Genomic DNA, 20,023 nt, shown 5'->3' with positions numbered 1-20,023 from the left:
TCAATCTACAGATGAAAAAAACCAAGATTTAGTGAAGTAACTTGTCTAAGATCACCCAAGCTAATAAAAGACAAAGCCAGGACTCTATCCCGAGTCTTTAGATCCTAAGTTCTTAACCTCTTTACTGTGCTCCCTGCTATGGAGGGTTGTTTGAATTGATACAGGATAATAGCCTTAATTTGAGGCTCTGCTTTCTTTTTTCAGACAGAATACATAAGTTATCCATCCCATATCCAAAGTAATATAATGTGGGTAGCAGTTTTATCAGCTAATTCCAAGTTTATAAAATCCACTTGCAACTGGTACAACAGAAATCAAACTATGTCATGAGCAGTTTTTACTTCCTTTAATTAAAAGAGTAGCTTTTATAATCTTTGACTTCCTCTTTGGTATGGATAGTATGAGGAATGCATCTTGTTTTCTTTTTGTTTATATTTTCAGGAGATCTAAATAATACAAGTTCATTTTGTAAAATATAGCAAAATAGAAGGAAAAAACATAAGGAAAAAACAAAAAATAGAAGGAAAAACATAATTTCACAACCTCAAGACAACCTCTATAAGCATTTCAGTATATTTGCATTGAATCACGTAGTTAAGGCTTCTTTCTAATTATAAAAGAATTATACATGTTTTTAATAGAAAAATATTTTTAAAACACAAAAATCACCTATAATCTCATCACCAATAAATATTGTTAATATTTATGTGTATCTTTTTCAAATGAATACATTATATATGTAAATATTTGACAGTATTAGGATAATTTTATATGCAATTTTTATCCTGCTTTTTAAAAATTTAACATTGTCTTGAGGATTTTTATTCATTTTTTTCAAAAATGTAAATCTTTTCCATGTAATTTTATAAATATGTGAAGGTTTACTATATATAATTTAATACCCTATTTCTAATAAACATAACGAATATTGTTCATATTATTTCAAATTTTAGTAAACATCATTTTAATAGCTATATATTATTCCATTCTAGAAATGTGCTATAATTAATAATTCCTGATTTTGAACATAAAAATCTCATTGTTAACTTTTAAAATATACATTGTATATAAGCTTCTTATGTATTATTTACTATTTCTTTGGTATAAATTTCCAGAAGTGAAGTTACTGGGCCAAAGAGTATGAATATTAAAAGCTTTTTATATTTGTTGCTAAATTTCCTGTCCAGAAGTATGTTGCCAGTTTATATTCCCAACTTCAGGCATATGACAGCCCCTGTTTCTCCATAACCTTGTTAGCATCGGGCATGTTTTATAATTTTCCCAGCTTTAATGGCAAACATTTACATCATCTTAATTGCACTTTTTATTTTTAAGCATGAATTTGAACATTTTTTGTAAGAACTAACTCTTAAAAATAGAAAAAGATAATCTTCTGACCTCTTTGTGACTCATGAAACCCTCTCTAATCTTCCAGGAAGAATTGGTAAAACCCAGAAGGGAGACCAAAATGACAGAATATGGGCTCCCACTTAGAGTTCCCTCAGTCAAATAATTAAGCTACTGACTTCATAAAGCATGGATTCCTTTATAAGTCATCATATGTTGTCACTTCAATTAAAGTCCCCTGTGGCTTCTCTTTACTTTAACTTAAACTTTTTCTTTCCTTCTTTTCTCAGCCTGAAGTCATTGGGTCTGCATCACTACCTTTGAGAGCTGTCATTCAATCTGAGCTGCTTTCTTTCAGTGACCAGCTTGCAGTGCAACAGGAAAATGGTCAGACTCCACTTGGCCCCCTCAAGGTATGTAGATACACATTCAGGTAGTCAGGTATTTATGGAGCAAGTGTTACTGGCTGGCCGTGAGATTATAGCAGTGAACAAGAAAATCAGCATCTTTGCTCTTGCAGCTTATATTAAAACAGGACAACAAAAGTGCTAGGAAGGGGGCTTCCCTGGTGGCTCTGTGGTTGGGAATCCGCCTGTCAATGCAGGAGACAAGGGTTCAAGCCCTGGTCCCAGAGGATCCCACAAGCCGTGGAGCAACTAGGCCCGTGTGCCACAGCTGCTGAGCCTGCGCTCTAGAGCCCGCGAACCACAACTGCTGAGCCTGCGTGCCATGGCTACTGAGGCCCATGCACATAGAGCCCGTGCTCCGCAACAAGAGAAGCCACCGTAATGAGAGGCCTGAGCACCGTAACAAGGAGTAGCCCCCATTTGCCGCAACTGGAGAGAGCCCACACACAGCGATGAAGACCCAGTGCAGCCAAAAATAAAATTAAATAAATAAATAAATAAATTTATTTCACGTGTATAATTTTAAAAAAAACTGCTGCAAAAGAACTAAATGATACAATGTGACAGTAAGTACCTGGGAGGAAGTAGGAGATGGGAAGGTGTCTCTAAGGAGGTGACATTTAAGGTGAGATTTGAAGAATGAGAGGAAGAGGCCATCAAGTAAAAAGCACAGGAAAGATCGTTCCAGAGAAAAGAATGGCACATGCAAAGGCCCTAAAGTGAGAATGGGCTTCACTTCATCAAGGGGCAGAATGTTGCCACAGGATAGTGAGCCAAAAGGGAGATTGGACAGGCAGGCAGGAGCCATGTCGCTCAGAGCTTTGTAGGTCAGAGTAAAGGGTTTAGCTTTTATCCTAAGAGCCAAGAAAGGACATTGAAGCATCGAAGTGACATCTGGTTTGCATTTTAAAAGATTACTGGGTAGAGAATATTGTAGGGTGCAGGAGGGAAAATGTTGCGTTCATCCAGAAAAGAAATGATTGATAGTTTGTACTAGAGTAGTGGCAGTGAACAAGGAGAGAAGTGGCTGAGTTTGTGTGTGGTGGGATGAATGCTATGTGTAATTCATCGGAGAGAGGGTTCTGTCCTTTATTCAGAAGCATCATTTTCTTAGGTGGAAGAATTTTTTGTTTTTTAGAGCTTGCCCTAATCATTTTCTTTTAATTGAAGTATAGTTGATGTATAATATTATATAAGTTACAGGTGTACAATACAGTGATTCACAATTTTTAAACATTATCTCCATTTATAGTTATAAAATATTGGCTATATTCCCTGTGTTGTACAGTGTATCTTTGTTGCATATTTTATACATAATAGTTTATATCTCTTAATCTGCTACTTCTGTATTGCTCCTTCCCAATTCCCTCTCCCCACTGGTAACCACTAAGTAGTTCTGTATATCTGTGAGTCTGTTTCTTTTTTGGTACATTCACTAGTTTGTTTTATTTTTAGAGTCCATGTATAAGTGATACAGCATTTGTCTTTCTCTGTCTGACTTGTTTCACTTAGCATAATACCTGTGAGTCCATCCATGTTGTTGCAAATGGCAAAACTTTTATTCTTTTTTATGACTGAATAGTATTGCATTGTATATGTACAATGTCATCTTTATTCATTCATCTGTTGATGGACACTTAGGTTTCTTCCATATCTTGGCAGTTGTAAATAATGCTGGTATCATTGGGGTGCATATATCTTTTTGAATTAGTGTTTTTGTTTCTTTCATATATATACCCAGGAGTGGAATTGCTCATTCATATGGTAGTTCTATTTTTAGTTTTTTGGGAAACCTCCATACTGTTTTTCACAGTGACTGCACCAATTTACATTCCCGTTAGGTGGAAGAATTTGAATATGTGGCTTCACTATAGCTTTGTCCTGTTGTACTGGCGAGCTTTTGAAATCATCACAGCCATACATAAAACATTTCCATGACTCCTCATCACCCAGAGGATAAAATACAGGGCATACCATATGACCCCACCTGACCACTGCAGCTTTCTCTGTTCCAGCTTCCCTACCAATAGCCATGTCAAACTATGTAAAGAATTGCTAAAGTATTGTGCTGGGTTATGCATCCATGCTTTTGTTCTTGATTTTCATGCTGCTTCCTCTTCTTGGAAGCCCTCTCTGCCCTCTTCCTGGCCTTCTTAGTAATAGATACCATTTAATTTTAAAGACTTGTTTGACTACCATTGCAAAAAATTAACATCACATTATTCTTCCACTACCAAAGTTTTATTTTTTGCTTTCCTAGTTCATTCTAGACTGCAAGGTTTATAATCAGAAAGGGGTAATAAATAGAGTTGGTGGAGTAGAAATTGTTTCTGTCCTGGCTTTGTTGAGAGAAGCACTGTTCTAAATAGATTGCTGTCTATATTCAATAGAGCAAAAGAACTTTGCTGTGGGTTTTAAATAAAAGGAGCTGCAAGTCCCCTTTATCTCTAGTAATTCAGCCTCGTAATAGTGACCACTTTCATTCTTCATCATTTATCCCACATCCTTTTTTACTTTTTAACATTTTAAACTTTTAAAAATAACTTCAAACTTAAAGAAAAATTGCAAAAATAGTACAAAGAACTCATATACCCTTTACCTGGACTCAGCAATTATTTGTCGTATTTGCTTTATAATTATCTACCTCTTCCGTCTCTTTCTCTCTCTCTTTTTGTCCCCCTCCCCACTCTCTCTCTATACACATACACACACAATTTCTTTCTGAACTATTTGAGAATATGTTACAGACATTAAACCTCTTTCTCCCTAATTTCTTGTGTGTATTTTCTAAGAACAAAGGCAACATTGTACATAATGCTGTACAGTTATAAAGATCAATTTAACAGCAATAGTATATTCTGTCTGTAGTCCATACTCAGATTTCACCAACTATGCCAATACTTCCCTTTGTAGCATTTTTTTCCCAGTCCAGGATCATGCATTGCGTTTATTTATTTATTTTAATGGATTAAATTTATTTTATTACCTTTATGCATATGATATGTGATAGAGCTAAAGATCATAGGGTAGGGCTTCCCTGGTGGCACAGTGGTTGAGAGTCCGCCTGCCGATACAGGGGACATGGGTTTGTGCCCCGGTCCAGGAAGATCACACCTGCCGCGGAGCGGCTGAGCCCGTGAGCCATGGCCACTGAGCCTGTGCGTCTGGATCCTGTGCTCCGCTACCGGAGAGGTCACAACAGTGAGAGGCCCGTGTACCGCAAAAAAAAAAAAAAAAAGATCACAGGGTAGCTAATTCTGAAGAAGGGATGAACCTTTAAACAATTAATTAACCTCAGTTTACATAATGGCCTTATTATTTGCATAGCTAATGGTAAGGTTTGATTATAGGCCATTAACAGTCATTAATAAGTGAAAGTGTGTCAGAAATACTACACGGGTTTGTATCTTAGACTCAAGAAGCAAACACCCATTGCATTTAAATGTCATCTCTCTCTAATCTCCTTTAGCCTAGAACAGTTCTGCCGCCCTTCTTTGTCTTTTAGTACTTTGATATTTTTGAAAAGTATGGCCAGTTACTTTGTAGAATGTCCTCCATTTGGGGTTTATCTGAATCACTTATTACTATGATATTTGAAAGAATATGATTTCTAACTTCACCATTAACTCCATCATTCCCTGTGCATTTATTAATTGGCATTCTACTACATAGAAGAGTTGTCCCTTCTCCCTTGCTTATTTATATTGGTATGGACTCATGGTTCTTATGTTATTCAAAAGGTTATAATCCACTAGTAGTATTATTCATTTTGAAACTCAGCTTGTCCTGGATTTGTCCAGAGGGAGCCCCTTCAACTGGATTCTGTGTCCTTTAAATATGTCTCCATTCTCTTCTGAGCACTTATTTATGGCACAAGATGATGTTTTAGGCTCATCTTGTATTATTAATAAATCATCTGCCTAGCTTTTCTTAGTCCTGGTAAGGTGATGTATGTGCAGTCTATTAGTGTTCCTACTATTGTGGTATTTGAGGATGAATTAATTTATATCCTAACAATCTGATGCTGCTCCTAGCTCCAAAATTCTGTTTCTGATTCTAGAAAATATTCCTATTAACTCTCTTCCTTTTATGTTCTATAGGTAACTGTGGAGCTTGTTACAGATAACAAGGATTTCGCTGATGTCAATACAAAGTTAAGTAGCAACACCCAACATAGCCCACTTTGTGCTCTTACAAGTCCAGATAAGACACTGCCAGAACCTAGTCAACATGTTACCTGTACCAAAAATCCACAGAACCTCAATCAAATTCATGAAGAAACTGTAAAGAAAACACAGAATTTGGTGCTCCCCATCCCAAAGTCACCAAGCCCTGTTGTACCAAGTCCTTCAACCTTCACGGCTGTGCCAGCCTCTCATGATTTGATAAATCAGATAAATGTGTCAACAAAAGAAAGTGCTTTGCTGTTGCATGTGCTACTGATGGTGCCAGATGGGAAAGATTTCATTACTGGAGAATCTGAGAAACAACCATCATGCAATGTTTATTTAAATTGCAAGCTCTTCAGCACAGAAGAAGTCACCAGATCTGTCATTGCATGGGGCACAACAAAACCAGTCTTTAACTTTTCTCAGGTAACTTTGTACATGTCTTAACATTCCATATGCATTAAGGATGAAGGCAGGAGTTGGGGAGGGGACAGAAGTATGTTTCTCAAATCATAATTCCATTGTAAAAAACAACGAGAATTTTCAGACTGGAGGTGCTTTTATAATTATCTGGTATGCAGATCCAATCCCACTATTGTATGGGAAGAGGAAAAGACGTTGCCAACATTTTAAAACTTTTTGTGTGTCTATTTCTTTCTATTCTATCTCAGTTGATATGGTTTCCCACTGTTTCTTTTGCCTGAATTCTGAGTTCTGTTCCTTTCTGCTTCCTCTAGGGCTTTGATCAGTTGAACTTTCTTTTGTTTCTGTTTCTCCAATCTCTCCTTCTTTATTTTATTTATTTATTTTTCCTCACTCTCATTTATTCCTCCACTGATTTCAGTACTCATCTTACTTGATTTCTCAGTAGAATTTGATGCTATCGCTTAAATTGTTTCCTTTCTTGACTTTCGTAACTCTCTCCTCTTATTTTCTTCCTGACTGAAGAACTGTTTTTTTTTTTCAGTCATTGGGCCAGTAGGAAAACTTGGAAAAGAGTCGTGATCCCAGTACTTCTTCCTCTCTCCTACTTTTAAATATTAGTGTTCCTATTCATTACTCTATCCTTGGCATTCTTCCAAACCAACCCTCTTTTCCCCATGGTCGCCACATCTACTCCCATAGCTTCAGTTGTGTGAAGGTGACTTCGAAATCCACACTTCTTTCAGGCCAGGCATTTCGTGTAGTTTCAGATCTCTGTGTCTAACTGCCTGTTGGTCATCACCACCTGGATATCTCAAAAACACTTTCCTCTTGGCACCTAACACATCACCTGGCAAATTGCAGGTATCCAATAAAGATGTGTAAATGGAAGAAGAAATTCAGATGTATTCAAATCTGAATTTATTATTCCCTCCAAATCTGTTCCTCCTCCTCCTGTCTGCCCTAATTCATATTACAATTTACTCAGAAACCCAAGCAGAACCTAAAAGTTGTCCTTGAGTCTTTCTTACATAAAGATTCACCAAATCCAGTAGATGTTGCAAACTTAATTATCTCTGGAATAAATTCTCTTATCTCCACTCCATTGCCACTGCTTTCATTCAGACCCTTACTCTCATTCCACCTAGCCTTCAGACTGTCCTGTTTCTTGTCTCTCCCTGTCCATTTCTTCCTCTGTGCACCAACAGGAATGATCTTTCTAAAACACTAACCTGAATATTTTACTCTCCTGCTGAAAGCCTTTCGGTGATTACCCGTAGCCTTCAGGATAGAATCTAAGTTTGGACTGCAAGACCCTTTAAGACTACCTATACTTCTCCAGTCTCGACTCAGGCCACTCTTCACACTAGATAGTCCAGCTGTGCTCAGCTACTTGCATTTCCTGAATATCCTCTTTTCCTACCTGTGTCCCAGAAGCCCTATCTATATGAGTTTTGTCCTCAGAGAATTCATGCCATTTTGTATTTGGCCTTTATGTGTTTGTCTCTAACACAAGACTGTGGCTTTAGACTGAGGATAACAGAGTGGGTTTTGTTTTGATGTCTTCAGCTCCTAGCACTGTGCTTGGCACACAGATAGGCTTTAGTAAATGCTTGTTGAATAAAAGTATAAATTAATACTTTGTCTCAGATGTGGAGTTTTGTTTTGTTTTTTTTTCTGGCTGTTCCTCTCCCCAGGTGATTCCTGTCTCTCTGTCTTCCAAATGCCTGGAAAGGCTTAAGAACAATGTGATGGTAATTGAAACTTGGAACAAGGTGCGGAGCCCAGGACAGGACAAGCTGCTCGGGCTGGTGAAACTCCCCCTCCATCAGTTTTACATGTCATTCAAGTAAATAGGACCTTTTGAAGTATTCTTTTTTTACATCTTTAACTTTGTATGAACCGAAGAGGAATATTTGTGGTTTGCAAACATGAACAACCCAATAATTCCTTGGAGGACTTTTCTCAATTTCACCACAGTTGCTACTCTTTCTCCTATGTTATAGCAGTATTACAGATACTGCTTTCCATGTTTTAGGCCTTAAGCTAAGAACCTTACATACATCAAGTCATTTTAATCCCCACAACAGTCCTTCATGAGGCAGGTAAATTTTATTTCCCCTATTTTACACATGAGTTAACAGAGGCACAGGGAAGTTAAATAACTTGTCATATATATTGTAAGTAGTGGAACCAGGGTTAGAACCCAGAGAGTCTGGCTCTGTAGTCCACTCTCCTCACCAAGAAACTCAACTGCCAAGTTATCACCTCAGATACTGTTGGTGTATCTCTCTGGCACAAACTTCAGTTAGTATTGTTCACATCAGCCATTTGCAAGATTTCTGTACTGTGCATTGTTTCTTAGACCTTCAGATTTGATTGCTGTACCTCACTTATCACTACTCAAAACCTAGATGGGGTATTGATTTATCTGAAGATTATTTCTATCCTCAGTACAGACTGTTCATTTTTTTGTTTCAAGATAGTGATTTTTAATTATTTTAGAGCTGACCTCTTTCAGCCTTCTCATGGTTCTGTGTTTTAAATGCTGTATTTTACATTTTGCAAAGAGCACTGTTGTGGGCACTGTCTATAGAAATGGCTCACTGTCATGTGAGCCTTTCTATAACCCCAGGAAGTATTGTCATTATCTCCATTATACAAATGAGGAAACTTATTTAACTTGGAGATGTCAGCCTCTCTGGCTTTGTTTTCATGATCTGTAACATGAGGGTGATGACAGATCTCCCATCTCCCTCTTGGAGCAGTTGTGAGGATCCAGTGAGAAAATAAATGGGTAAGCCTTCAGTGAACAGTTAAGTACTTATATGATGGTAACATTGGGAAGCCTGCTTAGGCTAAGGAGTGCTGCTGGAATCATGGATGTCATTGTCAGCTGTAAGCTTTTGGCTTTTTCCCCTTTTTTTGTTGTGGTATTAGTTTGGTCTGGTATTCCCCTTTCCTTCTCATTTCCTTAGACCCCATTCATTGCCGAGAGAGCATAAAGTGATAATAGCTATCAATTACTAAGCACTTATCATGTTGGTATTTTATATTTGTTATCTCAGTTTAGTCCTAACAACAGCCCTTTGATGGAAGTTTTATTACCTACATTTTACAGATGTGGAAACAGACTTTTAAAACTTATATTGATTATATTGAAAACTTATATTGATTAGAGTCATAGAGCAAGTAAGAGGCAGATCTGAGATTCAGCATGGTGTAATGAAGAGCATTTGGACTTCTTTCTCATCTGTGAATAGTGGATAGTAGCAACCTTTGCTGTGTTAGAAGGATTATAGAAACATTGTAAAGTGCTTACCACATAGTAAGTACTCAGTAAATGGCCGATATTATTTGTAATATTACTCAAATCTTATCTGCCAGACTCTAAAATCTATACTTTTTCTAGCTGAGCACACTGCCTACCTCTAAAATAATGCTGTTCAGCAAGCCTTGGGGCCATGATGGTACAGAGATAAGTTAGACACATTCCCCCCTGCCTGTCAAATTGCTGAGTTTGGAACTTATCTGCCTGGTCATTTTTATTTGATGGATTATGGATAGAATCATATATTTTTTTGAACCACAATTACTTTTCTAGTTGTAGATCCTTTTTTTTTTTAATTTTTTTTGAGGAATTGGTATACTGTTTTCTTTGTGTTTTTTTGTTTTTATTTATTTTTGGCTGTGTTGGGTCTTCGTTGCTGCACGCGGGCTTTCTCTAGTTGCGGCGAGCGGGGGCTACTTTTCGTAGCGGTGCGCATGCTTCTTATTGCAGAAGCTTCTCTTGTTGTGGAGCACGGGTTCTAGGTGCGCGGGCTTCAGTAGTTGTGGCTCACAGGCTCTAGAGCACAGGCTCAGTAGTTGTGGCGCATGGGCTGAGTTGCTCCACGGCATATGGGATCTTCCCGGACCAGGGCTCGAACCCGTGTCCCCTGCATTGGCAGGCGGATTCTTAACCACTGTGCCACCAGGGAAGTCCCTGTAGATCCATTTTAACAAACTGAGAAAACAAGCCAAGTAAGAAATGAAGCAACTCTATGACATGTTTGATGACTGTTACTTACTCGTGCACAATTTCTCTCCCTTTAGAGATCCCAAGATTTCTCGCCTGCTGCTTGATGCTCAGTATCCAGTTGTTGCTGTCGACAGCTACATGCCTGTGATTGATGTGTTCTCAGGCCACCAAAATGGGAGTCTTCGAGTCTTTTTAGCTATGGGTTCTTCAGATCAGATAATAGCACTGCAAAGATTAAAGAATGAAGAAGGAACACTTCCTCCCTTCAACCCCAGGCCAGCCCATCTCCTGGACCAGCCATCTGTAGCATCTGTTGCTATGGTAGTGACTAAACACTTGATTGTTTACAAAAAACATAATCTTATTTTAAGGCTTAAAAGGTGATGTTTTGATGCATGCATATGCTGTGAAATGATTATCACAATCAAGCTAATTAACATATCCATTATTTTATCTGGTTACCTTTTGTGTGTGTTTGATGAGGACACTTAAGATCTACTCTCTTAGCAAATTTCAAGCACCGTAATCTCATTTTATCTTGCGTGTTTTAATGAAACCATTGCCCCAAATTCTTATTTCAATAGTGAAAGGCTTAACAAAAGAACATGCTTGCACTTCAATGCTTGCTGTAGCTCAAAAGAATCATTGGTATTTTTCTTTCTTTGTTTAAATGGATACCTGTGTCCCTCTGAGCTCCTTGAATTTATAAAGAAAATGTAATTGGACAACCAGATCTTAATCCTCTAATTTACTAAATTGCCTTTTTAAAAAAATTGAAGTGAACCTAAATCTGCTCTAAAAAAATAGTCTTAATGAAAAAAAAAGAAAAGGTAATCTGGGGGAAAAAATGGGGATGGAGATGAAGAGTGATCCCAAATGTAAACCAGCAAAGTATTCTGTTTCTTGACCAAATCCATGTTGGAAAGTTAAAGTGAAGTTCCTTGCTTTTCTACTAATAACTTAAAAGTTATTTGTTCTGTACAGTGCTGTTCAGTTGAGAAAGCACATTCATATACTTTATCATGTTTATTCCCCTAACAACTACATGAGGTAGGTCATTGTCATTCTCTTTTTTAGGTGATGAAACAGAATCAGAGAGGTTATGTTACTCATCCAGGGTCACACAGCTAAGAATGGGAGAATTGGTGTTCAGACACAGGTCTTCTGACTCTAAGTCCACTGTATCATGTCCTCCTCTATCTTACATTTGATGTCTTTATTAGTATAGCCAAGTCTCAGTGTCCAGACCATTTAAGTGTTATGTTTTTTAATCTGAATGACAAATTTGATGTCTCTAACAGAGAAAGAACTATTAAGAAAATACCTATTAGTAGGATATTGGTTTTTGTTTTTGTTTTGTTTTGTTTGTTATTGTTTATTTGTTATGAACTCTAAACTTTTTCTATTATATATTTATCATATTAGTAGTAGAAGTGCCTTCAGTAACAGTGTATTCACTACCTCCCCATTAATAAACAGTCTCAGTGTTATTCCTAACTTCATTAGAAATAATAATTAAGGACTTCCCTGGCGGTCCAATGGTTAAGACTCCACGCTCCCAGTGCAGGGGGCACGGGTTCGATCTCTGGTCAGGGAAGATCCACATGCCATGTGGCACGGCCAAAAATAATAATAATAATAATAATAAATGAAAACTTGTTTCAAATATGTGTTCTTTATCCTATTAAGGAAATAACCTTCTGTTTTTAGTGTACGAAGAATCAGGAACATCTGATTAAATTTTATCAAATGCCTTTTTAGCCTTTATTGAGATAGTCACTTTTTTTCCTTCCTCTATTAATGCACTCTATTACATTTATGGATTTCCTAATATTGACCCAGTCTCACAGCCTAGAGTAAGTCCTGCCTGATCTGATTACAGTGAACAGTTGTGAGATTTATACACAATGAAAATTAAGTATCTGTTCTAGTATCAGCCAGTTATGCTTATTTCTTCATCTATTCTCAGACTTCATAGGGAAGCATGAATACGCTATACAAATTACTCTTTAAAGCTCCCCAGTATCTCTGTTTCATTTAATAGGCAGGGGACCAAGGAAATGGATTGATGGAGCACCACTTTGAACTCCTTATAGACAAGATTAAAGGGCTCGCCCCTCTTCAGGCAACAGTCTGGGGAGAAGCAGATTGTTATGTCCAGTACTACTTTCCAGTTCAAGACTCGCAACCCAGTGTGCTGAAAGGACCTGAGTTCCTTGAAAATGGTAGGTTTGGGAGATTATGCTTTCTCATTCTTGTGTGGCTCTTTTATTGAATATGCTTAGGAATTTTTTTTCCTGAGTCAGTTTTATGTTCCTCAGTATTTCCAGCCTTACCTGGGCAGTACAGGAGATAGCCTGAGTTTTTACTTTTCTTAAATTGTTTTTTAATTTAATTTTGATTTGATTTCAAATTTATGGAAAAGTTACAAAAATAGTACAAAGAACTTCTGTATACCCTTTACCTAGGTCCATCAGTTATTTACACTTTGTCTCATTTTGTATCATTTACATGCCTACTCACTCTTATCATCTATTAACATACAGTTGATTCTCATTATCCACTGTAGTTATATTCTATAAAGTCATCAAGAGCACTGAATTAAGAGAATACCAAACCATTGCTCCTGGGGGAAATACGTACATATACATATCTCACATAGATCATAATCTTAAATCCTAAAACAATTCATCCTCATAGATTCTATTTTCTTTATTTTACAGAAGAGAAAACAAGGTTCAGAGTGTTAATGGCTGAGGCCGCCCCACTAACAAGTGCCAAGGTTGGCATTCAAACACTGTCTAACTGGCCCCAGAGCCAGAGCCCCTGCACTACATTGCACTTTCCCTTGCCATCCCATCCTCTGGTCATCTCTGAGAGCTAAAACAAGAAGACAGAGTGTCACCTTGTTTGATCTCAGCTGGGAATGAGCAAGTTGGGTGACTCAAATTGTCTGCTATTCTGAGCATGTCCTTGAATAACCGTGAAAGTGCTGCCAGTATTGGTTTTGAGGTTCAAATAATGGACTTGTATCCGGGATATATTGATATAAAGAACTCTTACAAATCAGTAATGAAAAGACAACCCAATTTAAAAATGGGCAAAGGATCTGAATGGACACTTCTCTAAAGATATACAAATGGTCAATAAGTACATGAAAAGATGCTTAACATCATTGGTCATTTGGGGGATAAAGATCAAAACCACCACAAGATACCACTTCACACTCACTGAGATGGCTATAATTTTTTTAAAAACAGACTAGGGCTTCCCTGGTGGCACAGTGGTTCAGAGTCCGCCTGCCGATGCAGGGGACGTGGGTTCGTGCCTCGGTCCGGGAAGGTCCCAGATGCTGTGGAGCGGCTGGGCCCGTGAGCCATGGCTACTGAGCCTGCGCATCCGGAGCCTGTGCTCTGCAACGGGAGAGGCCACAGCAGTGAGAGGCCCGCGTACCGCAAAAATAAAATAAAAAGACTAATAAGGGTTGGTAAGGAAGTGAAGAAGTTGGAACTCTTACACGTTGTCTACCAACAAAGGAATCTCTTCTGTATTACCATGGCATCTCAGGGGACCAGAGCTGCTAGGGAAATGGACCTTGGTAGGAGTAATACAGTCAGAAGATACAGATTCCGGTTCCAGGTCTGTGACCTACTAGCTCTAAGACCTTTGGGTTGACTATGTAACATCAAGGTATCATATCCTCATCTGTGTAGTAGGAGAAATAATACCTGCTTTGTTTTCTTTACAGGAGTATTGTGAGGATAAAATTGAACAATACTGAATATTAACATACTGTAAAACTACATATAAAACACTTCTTTTATTTATTTATTTAGGCTGCGTCAGGTCTTAGCTGCGGCTTGCGAGATCTTTCGTTGCGGTATGTGGGCTTCTCTCTAGTTGTGGTCTGCAGGTTCCAGGACGTGCAGGCTCTGTAGTTGCGGCACGTGGGCTCAATAGTTGGCAGTGCGCGGGCTTAGTTGCCCCACGGCATGTGGGATCTTAGTTCCCCAACCAGGGATCGAACCCATGTCCTCTGCATTGGAAGGTGGATTCTTAACCACTGGGCCACCAGGGAAGTCCCTGCAAAGCACTAAGTGATGTGTTGGATTATTCTGAACTGCTTTTCTTTTCCAAAGGATTCACTCTGAAGCCTTTCAGATCTGCAACCACACTCTGCATTCCAGACCCCATCTTTAATAGTGAGCACCGTCATTCTCTCCTGTTGCCAGCTGAAATTCCAGTGCAAAGGCTCCTACTCAGTGCCTTCTCTGCACATGGGCTTGTACCTGGAGGTGGAGTCCAGTTTGAAATCTGGTGCAGGTACAGTGTGGAGAACCCATGCCTGTGCCGAGGAAGGAAGTGCACAGTCACAGAGCATCCTTCCCTTAATTAGCCCAGGTTGAATTATAAGCAAGCAAAGAGCCCCCTTCTGCCCTGTTTAATATTATTTGGGTTTGATAATGACTCTTGTCTAGATTTTACTGAAATCTGTTCAGTTATTAGGCTCTTGGGAGCAGTTGTATCTCATACTTCTAACCACTACTTACATTTGGAAGAGAAGTTTTAGTTTTATCTCCTACTGTCACTTAAATGTATCAGTCACCTTTTTTCTGCTTCTCTTTCTGCCTTATATAGTTCAGGCCCTCACTATATCATGCCTAAATTATTGTAATACCCTCTTAACTGGTCTCCCCACTTCTAGAATCGTTTCTTGTAATCCGTTCTTCCCACCACCAGAAGAGTGGCCTTTGTAAAATATAATTCCACTCATGGCACAGACTTCGGCAGATTTCCAGGAAAGATAATGGCATGAATACAGATGTTTAACCTCCCCCTTTGCATCCTCACCCCCAAGAAACCAATTAAAATAATTTTAATGTGAGGAGGAACTAGAGTAGGTACTAACAGATCCTCATCACCCCTTCAAATTTGAGGGGCATGGGCCTGAAGCCATAGAAGAGATTGGAACTGCACTGCTTAGAACCACTTGTGCTGCAGGATGGATGCTTTCAGGAGTGGCAACTCCCAAAGGGCCAAGCCAGATGCAGATTCCTCAAACAGAAAACCTGTGAGAAGCTGGGCTTTGTCTTGAAGACAGGGTATAATTTATGGGGTTCTTCCTCCAAGTAATGGGCAGTAAATCCAGCCAGACACAACCACAGCTGTATACCAGAAATACAGAACAATCAGGCACCAAAGATAACTAGATACTGAAAGCTGATCCCTGGGGCAGAGTGAATCATTCATCCACCTTATTCTTTCAACTGACAGCTTGTGCTTTTGTGGCTTACAGGTACTATTATCCTAATGTGAGAGACCAGATGGTCGCCAAAGGAACCTTGCCATTATCGAGGATCTGTGCCATTGTAACCATGCAGCACCGTGAGGATGTGGGAATACAGACCTTTAATCTCCCTTTAACCCCCAGGCTTGAGAATAGGAATGAACTAAGGAACCAATCATCAGGTAATTGAAGACTAGTTTATCTTTCCCTAGCATACATAAATATCCCTTTTCTCTCGTAAATTAGTGATTCTTCACATTTTGTAGTACTTACCCTTTTAAGAATCTGATAAAAACTATGAGACACCTTCTCTTAGAAAAAGAGTGTAGAATATACACTGCAAATTTTGTATATAATTTTAGAAAATTCATAGTTATGTAGACTCTGTATATAAATGTTGCTTGTCTCATCTCACCTTTAACTTCAGCAAGCATTTGATAAGCCCTCATGGCATAAAACCTAAGTCTTATATAGGTGTACTCAGAGAATTATTATTCCAAGGCAACATGATGTAGATTGGAAGAATATAGTCAGCATGAACTGGGAATTCACTGTGAGGGAGGAAGAAGTCAGGATTTAAAGTTAGAAGGGATTAGTTAGAATTTAGAGTTTTCAATTATATCCTAATGGTTCCAGCTGGATGACCCACCCTCCAGATACATCATGAATAACTAGAATTAGCCTTCTAAATCAAGTTACTGTTCATTCTTACCAGAGAGTATCTGCCCATACAAAAGGTTTTATCTTGCTATGATTAAGATTGAGTTGTTCCTCCTGACCCTCACCGATCAGCTTGTTCTGTTGTTCCTTAAAGCTTTCCCTGAAATGTGATAGAATTTTTATAAAAGGATGGCATGTAAAGGTGTTTAAGGTGGTGGCAGTAGGAGGGTGACAGAAATATATGAGTGCAAAAACCTTTTAAAGGTTTAAAAAAGAAGAAAGGTTAGAGTCCATCTCAATTCTATAAAAATAACTGGGATTAAGTTCTGCCTCTGATAGTTAATGTGATTTTGGCAAGCAGTTGAATCTCTGAGCCATAGTTTCTTGGATATAAAGTGAAAATAGTGACATCTGTTCTGCTTTATTAATCCTAAAGTACAATAATATAATGTGATTCTGACCACAGACAGATTGTTTCACTGCTAAGGCCCCATATTGTTCATTAGGATTATAGTGTTTATCCTCTTCCTTCCTTCCTGACTAGACTTGGGGTTTGGTAGAACAGAGATTATTCCAACCAACCTTCTTTTCATTTTTCCTTTTGCCCTCATTCTTTAGGTTTACTGGATGTGGGCCTAAGGTACAGGTGTACTCCAAGGACAGCAGAGGGAGTTCTTGCAGCCCGAGCTGTCTGCATCTCAGTCCAGATTATCAGAGCCTGTGGTTTGCAAGCAGCAGCCAAGTAAGTTCACCTTAGAAAAGCAATTCTCAAAGCAAACCTTTCTCCACTGCAGTCCACATGATATGTGATGCCCAAATAACGTAAAACTTTCTTGCATACAATTTCCAGTTTATTAAACACAACTCTACTCTTTTTCTCTTAAGAAAGCATGTAGGAATATAAGTGAATAAATCATTTGCAAATTTTGCTGTTTTAACTGTTATTAGCAATTTAGTTCCTTGACCTTGTCCAGCGATTTTATCCTCTACCCTACTTACCCTCTTATTTCCAAGGTCAGACCCTATGCCCACCAACCATGCCAGGACCAGTCACCACTACACCTCCTCAATAGTCTCTCATGTTCAGTCTCTGAGTACCAACTCCTATTTTTCTAGCTTATTCCCCTTTAGTCTGTTCTCAATACAGAAGCCAGTGATCTTATGAAAACTTAAATCAGGTCTTGACACACATCTACTTAAAACCCACCAATGCCTTTCCATCTCATTCAGAGTAAAAGCCAGAGTCTTTAAAATGGCTGTAAGACCCCACATGACCTGACCCCGTTATCTTTATGACCTCCTCTCTTCCTGGTAGTTGCTGCTCTACTCACTCCACCCCAGGCACTGGCTTTCTTGTTACTTCTGAACACACCATGCTCTTTTTCCCCTCAAGGCCTTTGTCTTGCTATTTTCTCTGCCCGAAACACTGTTTCTATGTATAAACAGCATGGCCCTCTCTTCCCTCCTTCAGGTCTTCACTCATTCTTCTCTCTAATTTGGACGTTCTTCCTCCTTTTGTCCTCTAAACAAGCTTCTGTTTTCTTCAAGACTTTGCAGCCTTCCTCTGTCTCTCCTACATATAGATAGAATTGGTGCTTTGTCCTTTGTCTCTTAGCACCTTGGTTGCAGCACATATCACTCTGTTTCAATTATTTGCATACATGAGTTTTCCTCACCTAGGCTGTGAGTTCCTACAGACACGGGTACTGCCTGAACTCCTCTCTGTCCCTGCCACCACATAGCATAGTTCCAGCATGTATCAGGTGCCCAGTAAGGAGAACTAGATCACGACCCTGAGGCAGACTAGCTCACTTTGGACATGAATTCAAGAAAGAGGCAAGTGCTCCTTAACTTCAGATTATTTACCTTTAACTTCATAGTCGCTAAATAACTAATGGGATTACTTCCGTGTGAGATCTGACACTGAAGTAGCTGGTAAAATGTTCAGTCTAATTAATATTTTTCCTCACTAAATTCTCCAAATAGACTTTTCCGATAATTGCTTGAGAACATCTTAGTGTTAATGAGATGCCAGGGCAGTTTTTTAATCATATTTTCCCATATATTCAAACTCTTGATGGTTTCTCATTGTCAGTAGCAGTGGTCTCCTAATTTTTATTTTACATTCCTATTAATAAAAAAATAAAAATTTAGCATACTCTCTAAATATGTGTATACTTATTCATGTATAAGTCATCTTCATGTACTACTACACTAATATATACACTATAAAATATACCAGAGAGTAGTAAAACTTTAATATATGAGATAACAACTCTAGAGGTTTTAATAATTTTTTCCTATGCTCAAATAGTTTACCCTATGAACCCCCTAGATTGTACTCACTCCACTTTAGGGTGGTGGTCAACAACAGGATAAGGTCCAACCTGCTTGCTCAACGTGGCATTTAAGACCCTTCAAAATATCTTAATCTGAGTCTTGAAAGAAGAGTAGGAGTTAATCATAATGCCCAAGAAAGCTGAAGACTATTCTGGTCAAAGAGAAGAATATGTGCAAAGGCCATGGAGGCATGAAACTTGTGTATAATGGAGTACCTGTTCTGGGTAAGACCCAGCCCAGGTCAGAATTCCTAAACATGGTGTAAAATTAACTACTGTTTAATTGACAGAGAAGGACTTGGAATTTCGATACTCAGTAGACCTCAGAGAGACTGAGTAATGGATAAGAAACTTAGTTGCTTTTCTCTCTGGGAACTTACAGGGAAAGTCAGATTAGATGGCAGGCAGTTTTTTGTAAGTCCCGCATTGGGTCTGTGTTGCGCTTTTAAGAAAAAAGGGCAAGAAACCAGACCAGTACAATGGAGTGTCCTTGTAGTATCACTCTAGTAGGCAGATGAATATTGTCTCCCTCATATACACGTACACTGTAATATCAAGATTACTAAGAAAACACATAGTGACATTGCTAGAAGCCTAAACAGGAAACACATGGTTGGTTAGTGTTCTTGGTTGCCTTGTGGAAATGGTGATGTTTTCTAGGCAGTCAAGCTGATTTCTGATATTACCTCCTTCTCATTCCCACCCTTCTCCCCTACAGGGCTTTGGCTGAGCAGGAACCTGCTCTGCAGTTTAGTGCCACAGTCGGGGTCAATGCCTTTGTTACCACTCATCTGTCCTTCCTGCCCAAGGGAGAACAGCGCCAAACCCACCCTGTGGCCTGTTCCTTCTGCCCTGAGTTCTCCCATCACAGTGAATTCTCATGTAACTTGGTAACTCAGCACTGCAGTGGAGAAGCCTGTTTCCTGGCAGAGTTGTTGGAGTTTGCAGAAGTTACTTTTGCTATTTATCATGAAGATACCAAGTCAGGTGAGCACCAAATGACTCACAATTAAAATTAAAAAGGGCTCTGTTTTGAATGGTATAGCACTTCCTAGGAGATACATGCTGAAGTGTTTAGGGGTGAGGAGTCATATTTGCAACTTACTTCTGAAGGGTATAGCAGAAATATGTAGAATACGTATTGAGTGTTTGAGAGAATGTAGAGAGAGATAAAGCAAATGTGTCAAGATGTTAGTGGGTGAATCTAGGTGAAGGGTATATAGGAGTTCATTGTAGTATTCTTTTAACTTTTCTGTATGTCTGAATTTTTCAAAATTTAAGTGTGTGCATACACATACTTAATGATTTAATTAAAATGATTTAGAGGGCATTCAAGTTTTGACTGGAGCAAGATGATCTCTAATGCGTCT

The 20,023-nt window shown here is 38.7% G+C and overlaps 1 protein-coding gene and 1 long non-coding RNA gene across 4 annotated transcripts in view; one reads left to right on the top strand and one right to left on the bottom strand.

Moving 5' to 3' along the window:
- LOC132597685 (uncharacterized) overlaps positions 1 to 20,023 on the bottom strand; it is a 117,405-nt gene that overhangs the window by 9,337 nt on the left and 88,045 nt on the right. Inside the window, exon 1 of one of the 2 annotated variants that reach the window (XR_009564911.1) lies at positions 10,417 to 10,760. The exons of the other annotated variant lie outside the window; for it this stretch is intronic. This is a non-coding gene — a long non-coding RNA (uncharacterized lncRNA). Of the gene's footprint in view, positions 1 to 10,416; positions 10,761 to 20,023 lie in introns of those variants that run through there. 2 annotated transcript variants of the gene reach the window in all.
- Positions 1 to 20,023, top strand: part of C2CD3 (C2 domain containing 3 centriole elongation regulator) — a 128,428-nt gene that overhangs the window by 52,325 nt on the left and 56,080 nt on the right. For both annotated transcript variants that reach the window (XM_030836095.2, XM_030836098.2), the window contains exons 13-21: positions 1,638 to 1,760; positions 5,855 to 6,349; positions 8,044 to 8,195; positions 10,442 to 10,688; positions 12,412 to 12,592; positions 14,507 to 14,690; positions 15,664 to 15,836; positions 16,933 to 17,056; positions 19,372 to 19,640. In XM_030836095.2, coding sequence (XP_030691955.1) covers positions 1,638 to 1,760; positions 5,855 to 6,349; positions 8,044 to 8,195; positions 10,442 to 10,688; positions 12,412 to 12,592; positions 14,507 to 14,690; positions 15,664 to 15,836; positions 16,933 to 17,056; positions 19,372 to 19,640 — 1,948 coding nt within the window. The remainder of the gene's footprint in view (positions 1 to 1,637; positions 1,761 to 5,854; positions 6,350 to 8,043; positions 8,196 to 10,441; positions 10,689 to 12,411; positions 12,593 to 14,506; positions 14,691 to 15,663; positions 15,837 to 16,932; positions 17,057 to 19,371; positions 19,641 to 20,023) is intronic.

The sequence above is a fragment of the Globicephala melas genome, chromosome 8 (assembly GCF_963455315.2).
Source record: "Globicephala melas chromosome 8, mGloMel1.2, whole genome shotgun sequence".
Taxonomy (NCBI): Eukaryota; Metazoa; Chordata; class Mammalia; order Artiodactyla; family Delphinidae; genus Globicephala; species Globicephala melas.
This window is presented reverse-complemented; position numbering and strand designations above follow the sequence as displayed.